We start from the raw sequence: 17,196 nt of genomic DNA, 5'->3' as shown, positions 1-17,196 counted from the left end.
CGTATCCCGACTTCTCTTGAATAAAGAGGAGGACGACGATAGAAACTCCATGGAATTTACAGGGAAGAGGTGGAAGAGATTTGAAGTGGATGCAGACGGTGCGCCACACGAAGAAGAGGTCTATGATTTGTATGGATTCAGTGAAAAGGTTTTTTTTTTTCCTAATGTCTGCGCAGTGTAAAGCAGTCAAACTCGACTATGCAGCCAGATACTGAAAACCCAATGCCCAGATTGCATTATATCATTGCGCGCAATTAAATTTTCATACTCCCACATTTATAAATAGAATCAGATAGAATCGTTTGCAGAATAAAAAATATCTATTGTTGGCAGTGCACCATTAATAGCACAATTTGGACAACGAGGAACTGTATTGCTATGCAAGATGAGTATTTTCTGCTTTTATTGACAGGACCGTTGAGCTGCTCAAAACGGATGTCCTCCTTGCTGGCACAAGTGCAATTTGGTATGACATCTTAATTCAAAAAGCAGCATGGAGAACTTGGCAAAGATTGTGAATACAATGGCTGTCGTGTAGCAGGAGTATCTGCCAAATGCTGATTTAGTGGAGATTATGGCTCCGTAGTTTGATTGTCAGTTGTCAGAAAAGAAAATAGTAAAATGGTATCAAATATTTTGGAAGAGCTTTCAATCGAGCATGGTCTTAAACGGTTCCGAGTTATATATTTCCAAATTCTGAGGTCGTCGTATCTTGAACACTAAAAAGAAAATCAGCATGAAACGCAATAACAACGAAAAGTTAAGTTGTGATTGTTACGATGTTCCTTATATGGTGAAGCTTTTCAAGATTCACTCATGATCCTCGGCGCTCATCTGTTAGTACAAGTTTTTATAACCTCTAGATTGTAATGAGAATGTTCCTAAAAATAGGACATCTATATTCTCGTCAACTAAAATCATACAAAAAGTATACTGACATCTGCAGAATTATAAAATGGCCATGATAAATAGTAAATCTTGTCATGTTCATAAGGATGAATGAGTAAAATAGGGGCATTTTTCTTTAATGATCATAACATAATAAAATTACGTGACATAAGTCAGAATTCTCTATAAATATTCAAGATAACCAGTGAGTAAAGTAATAATCATAAAGGCATATTGCACTGTAATAAAATACACTTCTATTAGAATTGTCTATAAATATTCAACACTACTACTGATTAAAGCAATAATCATAAAGTCATATTGCATTGTAATAAAATTATAGAACTTCTATGAATTGTCTATAAATATTCAAGATAATTAGTGATTAAATATTCAAAATAATTAGTGATTAAAGTAACAATCATAAAGATATATTGCTTGCTTTTCTTAAGTTATATTATGTTTGCGTAATTCTTTTATATTTAAGTTGATAGGCTTCTCCTTTGGAGGGAACCTCCTATCATAAATGCAATTTACTGTTTCATGTTCAAACCATGTCTCACGTCCAAACTAGTGGTATTTTTAAAAATCCCACCTTCTTTTTGCCTACAAAATTGCCGGTTCTTTTCACTTGATCAACAAATATTTTTTTGTTTGACAAACTCTTCAATCCTTGTTGTTCCACCTCCACTAGAAAAAATCATCAACCAATATAAAACATGTCTATCCTACCATGTGATGTGGCATATATTATTCTCTTAGTTTCATTTGAATTTTGAGTTATTCTATTTTCATTCACGTCCTCCAAATAATTCTTCCTTCTATCTTTGCCTTCATGTTCTCCTTTGATCTTTCAAGAAAAATGTTTAACATTTTCTAATATTTTTTGAAAATAAATTTTATAATCTAATTTAATTTTTTATGAGCAATTCAAATATTTACTTATTACACTTACTTAAGTTTACTTAGGTTAATGCATTATTTAATTATTTAATTATTATTTTAAGAGTTTGTGTACTCTCATTGAGTTATGCAACTCCAATTATGCACATGGTGTCTACAACACAAGAGTATGCATCATTCACTGAGTTGTCATGATGACAACACAGTTATCCACACTCCTCATTTAGCACATGTTGTCTACACCACTGATTTGCATGCTACACCATTGTAAGCTTATTCTCACATCATCGCACTTAATCCCGTGCTCAATGGAGGATAACCCATATCTGGTGGACATGTGCCTGGTTGTATGACATATCATGATGCTAACTTCTATTCATTCTAAAAGCTCTTCTAAGACCTTTATATTTAGGCACTCCTAGTGTACTCTCAACCAGTTATTAAATGAATATCATCATTCTGACCATACTCTATCTATTTTGGTCTATTGTGTGCTTGTGTTGAGTTCTTTAGTTCTTGGATGAATTTTGGCCTAAACAAAATTCTTACATGGTATCAGTGCTAAGGGAGATTCTCATCACATAGTCGTTTGAGACCGTTCACGCTTCAACACTTCGACATGAATTTAGAGGATCTGCAAAAATTGGGAGCGTCTAGAGCCAAATCTAACCTCACTGTTGCATCTAGAGTGTCAATTTGGTGAAGATCAACTATAAAATTGCCTATGTTGGGTGAAAGTTGAATGTGAGGCGAACTTTTTTTTTTTTTGGCAAATCGAAACTCGCAGGCCCCAATTTGTAGTCTGGGTATAATCAATTTTGGATATATTTAATTATTGTTCGAATCTAAATCATTTTAATTCTCTATAATTTTTAGAGAAATTTTTTTGGCCGAACCAAGCAGTGACACCCCGGCTCGGCTCTATATTTTGGTGGATTTTATATTATAATTGTAGGGTTTTATTAATAATAATATGAGTGCTTCACATTAAATCTGGCCAAGACACAGTAGCCACCATACTACGCACCCTACTCTTATTTTTCAACAAGTATTCAACCGTCGATAGTGATCTCGTGATCGATTCATCTTTTGATGGATTGCCTTTGTGTAACCTTGCACAATAGCTATATTTTAAATAGTGCATCAAGCACCACACCCATGAATGTGGGACTATTGCCTAAACTCCGACAACAAAATCCCAACCTCTGGCGTGATCTCCATAGTAGTAATTCTGGCAGTGACCAACATATTTCGGGAGCTGTGCATTGCAAAGGCCCCTAACCTCGGTGACATGTGGTGTGAGCGGAGCTTGCCACATGGAATAAAACCCCACAGTTTGCGCCAATACACAGCGGACACGTGGTAAAATGCCACAGAAGTTATTGCGCTAGACTACACAGTCACAAACATGCGGCATCGTTTGATCTGCCTGACACGTCAAGTCCAAATCAGTGCACCTAGTGTCAACCACCTCAACTAGGCCATGTCATTGACCTAGTCAGCATTACACATGTGCAGTTTTTATATGATTCCATATTGTACGACATTCCAAATCTGCTGCCACATCATCACTGGCTGAGATTCTGCTGACTTCATCCTGTATAGGTGCTTAAAATTGACGCCCATCTAGACATCAAAACAGGTCAAATTATAACTACTGTGATGATCGTAGGACCATCAAATTTAACCTCGCGATTCATTGATGCAACCCCTCTATTGATTCATTTTCAATTTTGCAGTCCGACTTCGAGAGGCCTTAACTTGGTCATCCAGACTTCAAATCAAGTGCAATTTTTTTTGAAATTGGATAGAATATTTTAAATTTTTTAGTGGTGCAGCTAGTTTCTGGTTTGAGTGCATGGATTGTTCAAAAATTACATTTTTTGGTGGCTGTACTTGGATAATCCTACATTTTACAACTTCAAACGCTCCGTACGGGCACATCTGGAGTCGAAAACAGGTTCTATTTTTTTTGAAATTGCGTATTTTTTTTTCTACTTTTCAGATCTAGCATCAGATTGTCATATTGTCTGGAAAAAGTTGTCACTTTCAGCAATAGGGCCTTTCTTTGCTTTGTAATGCTTTAGTATTGTAGCACATTGTAAAGTAACTCTATTAAGAGGTTGTAACAAGAAAAATTAGAAGTCCACAAAGGCCAAAATTGGCAAGTGGCCCATTGTAATTGCACTACTATTAGAGTGCCCAAAGCATATATTTTAGGGGGGTTTCTTCATTTAGTGAAAAGGGGGGTTGTTCTTGGTGTTATGTTCTCTCTTTTCTACAATTTTCTTTCATTTTCTACATTATGGGCAACTTTAAGTTTCCTAAATTAACTCCTCATATATATGCTTTGTGGTCAATCAAAATGTTGTATCACTTAATGCATAATGGAGTTTCACAATATGTAGATGGTACTCTTCCTAAACTAGCAGGTGATAATGTATCAACAAGTGAAATTTCAGATTGGGTAGCCATGGATAGGAAAGCCATAGGTGACATATGTTTGGGGGTAGATGATAAGATCATGTATCAAATTAAGAAATGTACTACATCCAAGGAAGCTTGGGATACCCTCGAAAGCCTATATGGTAAAGTTTCTAAAGAGGATGTTTTCAAAATTGAAGATGAGTTTGTATCCTTAGATCCTAAGTCATATAAATCCATACAAGATTTCACCATCAAGGTGAATGAACTAAGGACAAAACTTACTGATTGTGGGAGTTCTATCAAATATGAAAGACTGATCTATCTCATTCATAACAACCTACCATCAAAATATTCCACATTTGTATCTTCTTTTAACACCTCAAAGACTACCTTAGGGTCCGCCTACAAGAAAGTCACTTTTAATGAATATGCTAAACTGTTGGATGATGAAGAAAAGAAGTTGAAATCAATGGGGATTCTCAAATCACCTCAATCTAAAGCAATGGTGGTCAACAATGAGGGTTCTCAAAATTTAACTGGACAGTCTTCAAATAAAGGAAAGGGTAAGAAGAAATGGAGACTTTAAAATAGTAAAATATTATAAAATGAAATTGTAAGTGACATCAAAAAGTAAATTCACTGGTATATATTGTAATATTATCTGCCAACTTTTCCTTATTAGAGTTACTTCTTTATATGACAGAAAGTTTTATAAGATGAAAATCAAATTTCCTATCAGCTCCTTGCGCAACTGCTAGTTAATCATGAATATATGATCGAATAACTTTCCTTCCTATAGCTAGTATAAGAAAATCATATAAAGTTTACTTATATTAAGAACACATATTGAAGCTTATCTTGTCGTTCCATAAAATCTCAATTTATATATAGGTTTAATAGTTGAAATAGGGCATTGTCATTCACCATTCATTTGATGGGTTGTATATATAATAAAAATTTGAAGTCCATTGCTACTTGAGTAAACATGCAATAATATAAGGACAGGCATAGAAAAAGCTCATAAGAAATTAGAAAGTACTCATTAGCATAATATCTTAATAGTTCTCAAAGAATACAATAATGACTATCAAGATTATGGTCCATGAACATACCAATAGATATTATAATATAATTGCTTTGTATGTTTGTTGTTAGTTTGGACAATTGTGGTAGGAACAAATTTTAAAATGTTTTAATCTACAGTTTGGATGTGTCACTGAATTGGAATACGAATTTTGAATTTTCAAATTGTTAATTCCATCTCAAGAGATGGGAATTAAACCAAATTTAAATTTTCATTTTTCCAGCTCAATAAACCCAATGCAAAATTCACAAATCCTACAAATTTCAAATGTTAATACGGGCAGCCAACCAGAATTTCATGACCCATTTAATTCTAGTAGTTCAGTAGGATACACAATGAAGGATCAATCGTTGGCGATTACGTGAGTTTATAAGGGAACTTAATGTCTATGATCCATAGTAGTAGACAATCAGAGTGCATTCCATTGCAATATTACAGTCCTTGATAGAATATGTTTATATGCTTGCTTTCATTGTCAGGATAAGATATAGTAGTGCACATGAATATCTTGAAGACCTTTGTTAGAATGTTTTCTCTGATGTCATCGTTGGATAGTTTAGTGGTCTCTGATGTCTGAGATTGGTCACATTTTTGTTTCCAGTGAGCATGTGTGTTCATGATCATTTCTACCGCATTTTGAATAAGCATGCCTGTTTAAAGTGTAATTTTTTGGTGAGGATTTTAGAATTTCCAAAACTGTGTACCTTGCAAATTTTGGAAAAGTGGGATGACGATCAGATTGCATGCCAATGAAAGGCCAAATTTAATTTGTTACATTATACCGTAAACTTCCTACCCTATATTCTATTTGCATCTCCGTAATCTTGTTTTCTGCCTCTTTGAGTAGTGATGCATGCTAAGGAAAACATATAAGTTCATTTTATGCATATTTTCTTGAAAAGATTCTGCTCAATTATTCGAATTAATGGATACAAACTTTCCAAGTAAATTATTGAAAATAGAAATGCACCAAGAAAACATGGCCTATGTCAATGTTTCTATGTCAATTTAACAGATAATAAATGCTTTCTCCTGTTAATGACAAAAATCACAATATGGCAATAATCAGAACAACATAGCCTATCCTTTATTGCAAAGAAAGAAAGAAAGAAATTAAGTACTAAAAGAATTCTTCTTCGAAAGTACATGCATGCACAACATCTTAAATCATATATATATAAAACATTATGTTAGTCGTTAATAAACATGCTATAGCAAGCTCAATAATTTCCAATTTTTTTCACAGTGACATTATGCAATTCCTCAACACCGAACACGGATATGTGTCCCTATTTTACAAATGGGAAAGAAAGAGCTCTTTGAACGGTTAAAACTGATTTAATATTTCCATTTCCATTTCCATCCTACTAAACTGTTGAAAATTGTGATATTGCTATTATATCTGTGTGATTTTGAATCAAACTCATTGACCAATGTTAATTAAAAAAAATTAAGTATCCATGTTCTCTATGAACATCAGCATCAAATTAATTTAAGACAAATTCAAATGCTACAAGACTGCAAGCAATGGTCTACATAGGAATATAAACACATGGAGATGTCCACGATTGTTGGTACATTTGCAAGATAGTCATACTTCTCTTTGTTTTGTATTTCGGAGATGTGAATGCTACTCTGACCTTAAATGTTGCTCTCTACAAAAAAATTTATCACACTTTAAACCTATTGCTAACAAAGAAATCAAAGAAGGAAAAAGAAAAATAGACTTCGACCCAAAAATTTCGTCGCCTATGACTGTCAGTCTGTCGGTGTTTATACAGAAGAAATGCAATCTCCAAAGCATTTTATGGTGAAGGGAGAGCCAAACGAAACTTGCAAGCATTGTTCAATCCTATCCTCTTCTCCCTCGGGCGGATACGGTTGGTGGAATGCATTCCAGCATATGAGCTCTCTAGCACAAGAATCATCCATTGCTTTCATCTCATAAATTATAGCATTTTTAAATGTCTTCAAAATACTTGCGTCACGGCATGTCACAACGACCAGTGCTCCATGATTAAGAAAGTCATTGACCGCTAGCACTTCTAGCTGATCACAACTGTCGACGCCGTCTAGAACGATTAATGGCTTTGAATGCAAGTGCTCAAGCGGAGATGTGAGATTCTCTACCTCAAGGTCTTCTCTTGGCTCGCTGGGTCGAAAGACAATACTGGAAACTTGAAGTGGCATTATTACGTCATGCATCAGTTTTTCTCGCAACTCCATCATTTTTTTATTTTTGTTTGCTTGGCTTACCTCGGCTAAGTAGCTTGATTTCAGGTATTTGGGATGTTGTAGGTTGTAAAACATTTTGGCAAGAACTGATTTTCCCAGTCCAGCAGCTCCTACTATCCCAACAATCTGACAGTTGGTTTCCCTCATAATGCTGATATTGTAGTTTCAAGCTCTACAATGACTCTATCGAGTCCAACTGGATGTTCTGCAACTTTTAACTCTAGCTTACTTGTAACCTTGATTACTTCTTCAATCACCATATCCACAGTAATTGTGTACAAAGTACCAAGGTTCCTGTTAATAAACCTCAGTTAGGACTCACAAAATGTTAAAAAAAAGCCTCCTGTGTAGTAATCACAAACAAATTTAAAAATGAAAATAAAGATTTGCAAATCAATTTTAGCTCAAATAACTTAAAGATATATTGATCACGAACAAATCTAAAAAATAAAAATAAAGATTTACAAATCAATTTAAGCATAAAAGAGGCTTACCCATTATGTGAATTGAATTGTATACCAGGGATCAAGGACACATCATGAAGGGCATCTGTCCATCCTTTCAACTTGTCGATGTAGCTGTTGTCTTTTGCATGTGCAGCGAATGCAGCCGCAAATACTCCATTTTCAATGGAGGGATGGTCAGAAGGGACCACATTGTAAAATATGCAATTTATCTTTGCTCCTTGTTTCAGCATGAGCCGAAGTACACCCAAACAAGAGGGTGACTTGGCATACTCACTGCAGATGATGGCAACATGCACTAAACAGCTGCTAATGGCTTCTTTTATATTGGTGGGATCGGCCAGTTCCAATGGAATAACTCCCGAGTCTAGGAAAACATTCAACCCTAAATATTGTAACATCTTCTCAACTATCGTGCCCACTGTGTTGTCAGAATCTGAGTCGATATAGCTGATGAAGGCATCAGAACACGAAACGGATGGATCAATGCCAACAACAAGTGGAAATCGAGGCATCGTATCCTGACTTTTCTTGAATAAAGAGGAGGACGACGATAGAAACTCCATGGAATTTACAGGGAAGAGGTGGACGAGATTTGAAGTGGATGTAGACGGTGCGCCACACGAAGAAGAGGTCTATGATTTGTATGGAGTTGGTGAAAAGGTTTTTTTTTTTTTCCTAATGTCTGCACAGTGTAAAGCAGTCAAACTCGACTATGCAGCCAGATATTGAAAACCCAATGCCCAGATTGCATTATATCATTGCGTGCAATTAAATTTTCATACTCCCACATTTATAAATAGAATCAGATAGAATCGTTTGCAGAAGAAAAAATATCTATTGTTGGCAGTGCACAATTAATAGCACAATTTGGACAACGAGGAACTGTATTGCTATGCAAGATGAGTATTTTCTGCTTTTATTGACTGGACCGTTGAGCTGCTCAAAACAGATGTACTCCTTGCTGGCACGAGTGCAATTTGGTATGACATCTTAATTCAAAAAGCAGCACGGAGAACTTGGCAAAGATTGTGAATACAATGGCTGTCGTGTAGCAGGAGTATCTGCCAAATGCTGATTTAGTGGAGATTATGGCTCCGTAGTTTTATTGTCAGTTGTCATAAAAGAAAACAGTAAAATGGTATCAAATATTTTGGAAGAGCTTTCAATCGAGCATGGTCTTAAATGGTTCCGAGTTATATATTTCCAGATTCTGAGGTCGTCGTATCTTGAACACTAAAAAGAAAATCAGCATGAAACGCAATAACAACGAAAAGTTAAGTTGTGACTGTTACGATGTTCCTTATATGGTGAAGCTTTTAAAGATTCACTCATGAGCCTCGGCCCTCATCTGTCAGTACAAGTTTTTATAACCTCTAGATTGTAATGAGAATGTTCCTAAAAATAGGACATCTATATTCTTGTCAAGTAAAATCATACAAAAAGTATACTGACATCTGCAGAATTATAAAATGGCCATGATAAATAGTAAATCTTGTCATGTTCATAAGGATGAATGAGTAAAATAGGGGCATTTTTCTTTAATGATCATAACATAATAAAATTACGTGACATAAGTCAGAATTCTCTATAAATATTCAAGATAAACAGTGAGTAAAGTAATAATCATAAAGGCATATTGCACTGTAATACAATACACTTCTATCAGAATTGTCTATAAATATTCAACACTACTACTGATTAAAGAAATAATCATAAAGTCATATTGCATTGTAATAAAATTATAGAACTTCTATTAATTGTCTGTAAATGTTCAAGATAATTAGTGATTAAATATTCAAAATAATTAGTGATTAAAGTAACAATCATAAAGATATATTGCTCGCTTTTCTTAAGTTATATTATGTTTGCGTAATTCTTTTATATTTAAGTTGATAGGCTTCTCCTTTGGAGGGAACCTCCTATCATAAATGCAATTTACTGTTTCACGTTCAAACCATGTCTCACGTCCAAACTAGTGGTATTTTTAAAAATCCCAACTTCTTTTTGCCTACAAAATTGCCGGTTCTTTTTGCTTGATCAACAAATATTTTTTTGTTTGACAAACTCTTCAATCCTTGTTGTTCCACCTCCACTAGAAAAAATCATCAACCAATATAAAACATGTCTATCCTACCATGTGATGTGGCATATATTATTCTCTTAGTTTCATTTGAATTTTGAGTTATTCTATTTTCATTCACGTCCTCCAAATAATTCTTCCTTCTATCTTTGCCTTCATGTTCTCCTTTGATCTTTCAAGAAAAATGTTTAACATTTTCTAATATTTTTTGAAAATAAATTTTATAATCTAATTTAATTTCTTATGAGCAATTCAAATATTTTCAACAATTTAACTTAAACTAGAGAATTACTATTATTCTAATAAAAATTTAAATAATATTTATATAACTTAACATATTTGTTGGTGTAAATAAGTATTTACTTATTACACTTACTTAAGTTTACTTAGGTTAATGCATTATTTAATTATTTTATTATTATTTTAAGAGTTTGTGTACTCTCATTGAGTTATGCAACTCCAATTATGCACATGGTGTCTACAACACAAGAGTATGCATCATTCACTGAGTTGTCATGATGACAACACAGTTATCCACACTCCTCATTTAGCACATGTTGTCTACACCACTGATTTGCATGCTACACCATTGTAAGCTTATTCTCACATCATCGTACTGAATCCCGTGATCAATGGAGGATAACCCATATCTGGTGGACATGTTCCTGGTTGTATGACATATCATGATGCTAACTTCTATTCATTCTAAAAGCTCTTCTAAGGCCTTTATATTTAGGCAGTCCAAGTGTACTCTCAACCAGTTATTAAATGAATATCATCATTCTGATCATACTTTATCCATTTTGGTCTATTGTGTGCTTGTGTTGAGTTCTTTAGTTCTTGGGTGAATTTTGGCCTAAACAAAATTCTTACATGGTATCAGAGCTAAGGGAGATTCTCATCACATAGTCGTTTGAGACCGTTCACGCTTCAACACTTCGACATGAATTTAGAGGATATGCAAAAATTGGGAGCGTCTAGAGCCAAATCTAACCTCAGCTAGGCAATGTCATTGACCTAGTCAACATTACACATGTGCAATTTTTATATGATTCCATACTGTACGACATTCCAAATCAGCTGCCACATCATCACTGGCTGAGATTTTGCTGACTTCATCATCCTGTATAGGTGCTTAAAATTGACGCCCATCTAGACATCAAAATAGGTCAAATTATAACTACTGTGATGATCATAGAACCATCAAATTTAACCTCGTGATTCACTGATGCAACCCCTCTATTGATTCATTTTCAATTTTGCAGTCCGACTTCGAGAGGCCATAACTTGGTCATCCAGACTTCAAATCAAGTGCAATTTATTTTGAAATTGGATAGAATCTTTCAAATGTTTTAGTGGTGCAGCTAGTTTCTGGTTTGAGTGCATGGATTGTTCAAAAATTACATTTTTTGGTGGCTGTACTTGGATAATCCTACATTTTACAACTTCAAACGCTCCGTACGGGCACATCTGGAGTCGAAAATAGGTTCTATTTTTTTTGAAATTGTGTATTTTTTTGTCTACTTTTCAGATCTAGCATCAGATTGTCATGTTGTCTGGAAAAAATTGTCACTTTCAGCAATAGGGCCTTTCTTTGCTTTGTAATGCTTTAGTATTGTAGCACATTGTAAAGTAACTCTATTAAGAGGTTGTAACAAGAAAAATTAGAAGTCCAGAAGGGCCAAAATTGGCAAGTGGCCCATTGTAATTGCACTACTATTAAAGTGCCCAAAGCATCTATTTTAGGGGGGTTTCTTGATTTAGTGAAAAGGGGGGGTGTTCTTGGTGTTATGTTCTCTCTTTTCTACAATTTTCTTTCATTTTCTACATTATGGGTAACTTTAACTTTCCTAAATTAACTCCTCATATATATGCTTTGTGGTCAATCAAAATTTGGTATCACTTAATGCATAATGGAGTTTCACAATATGTAGATGGCACTCTTCCTAAACTAGCAGGTGATAATGTATCAACAAGTGAAATTTCAGATTGGGTAGCCATGGATAGGAAAGCCCTAGGTGACATATGTTTGGGGGTGGATGATAAGATCATGTATCAAATTAAGAAATGTACTACATCCAAGGAAGCTTGGGATACCCTCGAAAGCCTACTAGGTAAAGTTTCTAAAGAGGATGTTTTCAAAATTGAAGATGAGTTTGTATCCTTAGATCCTAAGTCATATAAATCCATACAAGATTTCACCATCAAGGTGAATGAACTAAGGACAAAACTTACTGATTGTGGGAGTTCTATCAAATATGACAGACTGATCTATCTCATTCATAACAAGCTACCATCGAAATATTCCACATTTGTATCTTCTTTTAACACATCAAAGACTACCTTAGGGTTTGCCTACAAGAAAGTCACTTTTAATGAATATGCTAAACTGTTGGATGATGAAGAAAAGAAGTTGAAATCAATGGGGATTCTCAAATCACCTCAATCTAAAGCATTGGTGGCCAACAATGAGGGTTCTCAAAATTTAACTGGACAGTCTTCAAATAAAGGAAAGGGTAAGAAGAAATGGAGACTTTAAAATAGTAAAATATTATAAAATGAAATTGTAAGTGACATCAAAAAGTAAATTCACTGGTATATATTGTAATATTATCTGCCAACTTTTCCTTATTAGAGTTACTTCTTTATATGACAGAAAGTTTTATAAGATGAAAATCAAATTTCCTATCAGCTCCTTGTCGCAACTACTAGTTAATCATGAATATATGATCTAATAACTTTCCTTCCTATAGCTAGTATAAGAAAATCATATAAAGTTTACTTATATTAAGAACACATATTGAAGCTTATCTTGTCGTTCCATAAAATCTCAATTTATATATAAGTTTAATAGTTGAAATAGGACATTGTCATTCACCATTCATTTGATGGGTTGTATATATAATAAAAATTTGAAGACCATTACTACTTGAGTAAACATGCAATAATATAAGGATAGGCATAGAAAAAGCTCATAAGAAATTAGAAAGTAGTCATTAGCATAATATCTTAATAGTTCTCAAAGAATAGAATAATGACTATCAAGATTATGGTCCATGAACATACCAATAGATATTATAATATAATTGCTTTGTATGTTTGTTGTTAGTTTGGACAATTGTGGTAGGAACAAATTTTAAAATGTTTTAATCTACAGTTTGGATGTGTCACTGAATTGGAATACGAATTTCGAATTTTCAAATTGTTAGTTCCATCTCAAGAGATGGGAATTAAACCAAATTTAAATTTTCATTTTTCCAGCTCAATAAACCCAATGCCAAATTCACAAATCCTACAAATTTCAAATGTTAATACGGGTAGCCAACCAGAATTTCATGACCCATTTAATTCCAGAAGTTCAGTAGGATACACAATGAAGGATCAATCAGAATGCATTCCATTGCAATATTATAGTCCTTGATAGAATATGTTTATATGCTTGCTTTCATTGTCAGGATAAGATATAGTAGTGCACATGAATATCTTGAAGACCTTTGTTAGAATGTTTTCTCTGATGTCATCGTTGGATAGTGTAGTGGTCTCTGATGTCTGAGATTGGTCACATTTTTGTTTCCATTGAGCATGTGTGTTCATGATCATTTCTACCACATTTTGAATAAGCATCCCTATTTAAAGTGTGATTTTTTGGTGAGGACTTTAGAATTTCCAAAACTGTGTACCTTGCAAATTTTGGAAAAATGGGATGATGATCAAATTGCATGCCAATGAAAGGCCAAATTTAATTTGTTACATTATACTGTAAACTTCCTACCCTATATTCTATTTGCATCTCCGTAATCTTGTTTTCTGCCTCTTTGAGTAGTGATGCATGCTAAGGAAAACATATAAGTTCATTTTATGCATATTTTCTCGAAAAGATTCTGCTCAATTATTCGAATTAATGGATACAAACTTTCCAAGTAAATTATTGAAAATAGAAACGCACCAAGAAAACATGGCCTATGGCAATGTATCTATGTGAATTTAACAGATAATAAATGCTTTCTCTTGTTAATGACAAAAATCACAATATGGCAATAATCAGAAGAACATAGTCTGTCCTTTATTGCAAAGAAAGAAAGAAAGAAATTAAGTATTAAAAGAATTGTGCTTCGAAAGTACATGCATGCACAACATCTTAAATCATATATATATAATACATTATGTTAGTCGTTAATAAACATGCTATAGCAAGCTCAATAATTTCCAATTTTTTTCACAGTGACATTATGCAATTCCTCAACACTGAACACGGATATGTGTCCCTGTTTTACAAATGGGAAAGAAAGAACTCTTTGAACGGTTAAAACTGATTTATCATTTCCATTTCCATTTGCATCCTACTAAACTGTTGAAAATTGTGATATTGCTATTATATCTGTGTGATTTTGAATCAAACTCATTGACCAATGTTAATTAAAAAAAAAAAAGTATCCATGTTCTCTATGAACATCAGCATCGAATTAATTTAAGACAAATTCAAATGCTACAAGACTGCAAGCAATGGTCTACATAGGAATATAAACACATGGAGATGTCCACAATTGTTGGAACATTTGCAAGATAGTCATACTTCTCTTTGTTTTGTATTTCGGAGATGTGAATGCTACTCTGACCTTAAATGTTGCTCTCTACAAAAAAAATTATCACACTTTAAACCTATTGCTAACAAAGAAATCAAAGAAGGAAAAAGAAAAATAGACTTCGACCCAAAAATTTTGTCGCCTATGGTTGTTATTCTGTCGGTGTTTGTACAGAAGAAATGCAATCTCCAAAGCATTTTATGGTGAAGGGAGAGCCAAAGGAAGCTTGCAAGCATTTTTCAATCCTATCCTCTTCTCCCTCCGGCGGATACGGTTGGTGGAATGCATGCCAGCATATGAGCTCTCTAGCACAAGAATCATCCATTGCTTTCATCTCATAAATTATAGAATTTTTAAATGTCTTCAAAATACTTGCGTCACGGCATGTCACAAGGACCAGTGCTCCATGATTAAGAAAGTCATTGACCGCTAGCACTTCCAGCTGATCACAACTGTCGATGCCGTCTAGAATGATTAATGGCTTTGAATGCAAGCGCTCAAGCTAAGATGTGAGCTTCTCTACCTCAAGGTCTTCTCTTGGCTCGCTGAGTCGAAAGACAATACTGGAAACTTGAAGTGGCATGATTACGTCATGCATCAGTTTTTCTCGCAACTCCATCATTTTTTTATTTTTGTTTGCTTGGCTTACCTCGGCTAAGTAGCTTGATTTTAGGTATTTGGGATGTTGTAGGTTGTAAAACATTTTGGCAAGAACTGACTTTCCCAGTCCAGTAGCTCCTACTATCCCAACAATCTGACAGTTGTTTTTACGTTTCCCTCTTAATGCTGATATTTTAGTTTCAAGCTCTACAATGACTGTATCGAGTCCAACTGGATGTTTTGCAACTTTTAACTCTAGGTTACTTGTAACCTTGATTACTTCTTCAATCACCATATCCACAGTATTTGTGTATAAAGTACCAAGGTTCCTGTTAATAAACCTCAGTTAGGACTCACAAAAAAATTTTAAAAAACGTCCTGTGTAGTAATCACAAACAAATTTAAAAATGAAAATAAAGATTTGCAAATCAATTTTAGCACAAATAACTTAAAGATATATTGATCACGAAGAAATCTAAAAATAAAAAATAAAGATTTACAAATCAATTTAAGCATAAAAGAGGCTTACCCATTATGTGAATTGAATTGTATACCAGGGATCAAGGAGACATCATGAAGGGCATCTGTCCATCCTTTCAGCTTGTCGGTGTACCTGTTGTCTTTTGCATGTGCAGCGAATGCAGCCGCAAATACTCCATTTTCAATGGAGTGAAGGTCAGAAGGGACCACATTGTAAAATATGGGATTTATCTTTGCTCCTTGTTTCAGCATGAGCTGAAGTACACCCAAACAAGAGGGTGACTTGGCATACTCACTACAGATGATGGCAACATGCACTAAACAGCTGCTAATGGCTTCTTTCATATTGGCGGGATCGGCCGGTTCCAATGGAATAACTCCCAAGTGTAGGAAAACATTCAACCCTAAATATTGTAACATCTTCTCAACTATCGTGCCCACTGTGTTGTCGAAATCTGAGTCGATATAGCTGATGAAGGCATCAGAACACGAAACGGATGGATCAATGCCAACAACAAGTGGAAATCGAGGCATTGTATCCCGACTTCTCTTGAATAAAGAGGAGGATGACGATAGAAACTCCATGGAATTTACCAGGAAGAGGTGGACGAGATTTGAAGTGGATGCAGACGGTGCGCCACACGAAGAAGAGGTCTATGATTTGTATGGAGTCAGTGAAAAGGTTTTTTTTTTTCCTATTGTCTGCGCAGTGTAAAGCAGTCAAACTCGACTATGTAGCCAGATACTGAAAACCCAATGCCCAGATTGCATTATATCATTGCGTGCAATTAAATTTTCATACTCCCACATTTATAAATAGAATCAGATAGAATCGTTTGCAGAATAAAAAATATCTATTGTTGGCAGTGCACAATTAATAGCACAATTTGGACAACGAGGAACTGTATTGCTATGCAAGATGAGTATTTTCTACTTTTATTGACTGGACCGTTGAGCTGCTCAAAACAGATGTCCTCTTTGCTGGCACGAGTGCAATTTGGTATGACATCTTAATTCAAAAAGTAGCACGGAGAACTTGGCAAAGATTGTGAATACAATGGCTGTCGTGTAGCAGGAGTATCTGCCAAATGCTGATTTAGTGGAGATTATGGCTCCGTAGTTTTATTGTCAGTTGTCAGAAAAGAAAACAGTAAAATGGTATAAATATTTTGGAAGAGCTTTCAATTGAGCATGGTCTTAAATGGTTCCGAGTTATATATTTCCAAATTCTGAGGTTGTCGTATCTTGAACACTAAAAAGAAAATCAGCATGAAATGGAATAACAACGAAAAGTTAAGTTGTGACTGTTACGATGTTCCTTATATGGTGAAGCTTTTCAAGATTCACTCATGAGCCTCGGCCCTCATCTGTCAGTACAAGTTTTTATAACCTCTAGATTGTAATGAGAATGTTCCTAAAAATAGGACATCTATATTCTTGTCAAGTAAA

The 17,196-nt window shown here is 34.6% G+C and overlaps 3 protein-coding genes across 3 annotated transcripts; all 3 read right to left on the bottom strand.

The window, feature by feature from the left end:
* Nucleotides 1-7,075: 7,075 nt before the first annotated feature.
* Nucleotides 7,076-7,684, bottom strand: LOC149545502 (disease resistance protein RPV1-like). Its single transcript, XM_089793783.1, has one exon. It carries the CDS (start codon nucleotides 7,682-7,684, stop codon nucleotides 7,076-7,078), a length of 609 nt encoding a protein of 202 aa, XP_089649909.1.
* Nucleotides 7,681-8,516, bottom strand: LOC149545501 (putative 2' cyclic ADP-D-ribose synthase BdTIR). The gene is made up of 2 exons (XM_089793782.1): nucleotides 8,032-8,516; nucleotides 7,681-7,831 (listed from the first exon to the last, which is right to left on the bottom strand). The coding sequence occupies exons 1-2, from the start codon at nucleotides 8,514-8,516 to the stop codon at nucleotides 7,681-7,683; spliced, it is 636 nt and encodes a 211-aa protein (XP_089649908.1).
* A 6,302-nt stretch (nucleotides 8,517-14,818) lies between these two features.
* On the bottom strand, nucleotides 14,819-16,281 carry LOC149545500 (putative disease resistance protein At4g19530). The gene is made up of 3 exons (XM_089793781.1): nucleotides 15,797-16,281; nucleotides 15,387-15,596; nucleotides 14,819-15,119 (listed from the first exon to the last, which is right to left on the bottom strand). The coding sequence occupies exons 1-3, from the start codon at nucleotides 16,279-16,281 to the stop codon at nucleotides 14,819-14,821; spliced, it is 996 nt and encodes a 331-aa protein (XP_089649907.1).
* Nucleotides 16,282-17,196: the final 915 nt, after the last annotated feature.

This window comes from Cupressus sempervirens, chromosome 7 (genome assembly GCF_028749045.1).
Source record: "Cupressus sempervirens isolate cs-2001-9-10 chromosome 7, ASM2874904v1, whole genome shotgun sequence".
In the NCBI taxonomy this organism is placed as follows: Eukaryota; Viridiplantae; Streptophyta; class Pinopsida; order Cupressales; family Cupressaceae; genus Cupressus; species Cupressus sempervirens.
Note: the sequence above shows the minus strand (reverse complement) of the source record. Positions and strands in the feature narration are given on the sequence as shown.

Bases quoted from the DNA above. Each gene is read 5' to 3' on its own strand.
- LOC149545502 (XM_089793783.1), bottom strand. From the start codon at position 7,684: ATGAGGGAAACCAACTGTCAGATTGTTGGGATAGTAGGAGCTGCTGGA.
- LOC149545501 (XM_089793782.1), bottom strand. From the start codon at position 8,516: ATGCCTCGATTTCCACTTGTTGTTGGCATTGATCCATCCGTTTCGTGT. The intron at 7,832-8,031 runs GTAAGCCTCTTT...GTTTATTAACAG, and splicing joins CAATTCAATTCACATAATGG to GAACCTTGGTACTTTGTACA.
- LOC149545500 (XM_089793781.1), bottom strand. From the start codon at position 16,281: ATGCCTCGATTTCCACTTGTTGTTGGCATTGATCCATCCGTTTCGTGT. The intron at 15,597-15,796 runs GTAAGCCTCTTT...GTTTATTAACAG, and splicing joins CAATTCAATTCACATAATGG to GAACCTTGGTACTTTATACA. The intron at 15,120-15,386 runs GTCAGTTCTTGC...CGGCATCGACAG, and splicing joins GGAGCTACTGGACTGGGAAA to TTGTGATCAGCTGGAAGTGC.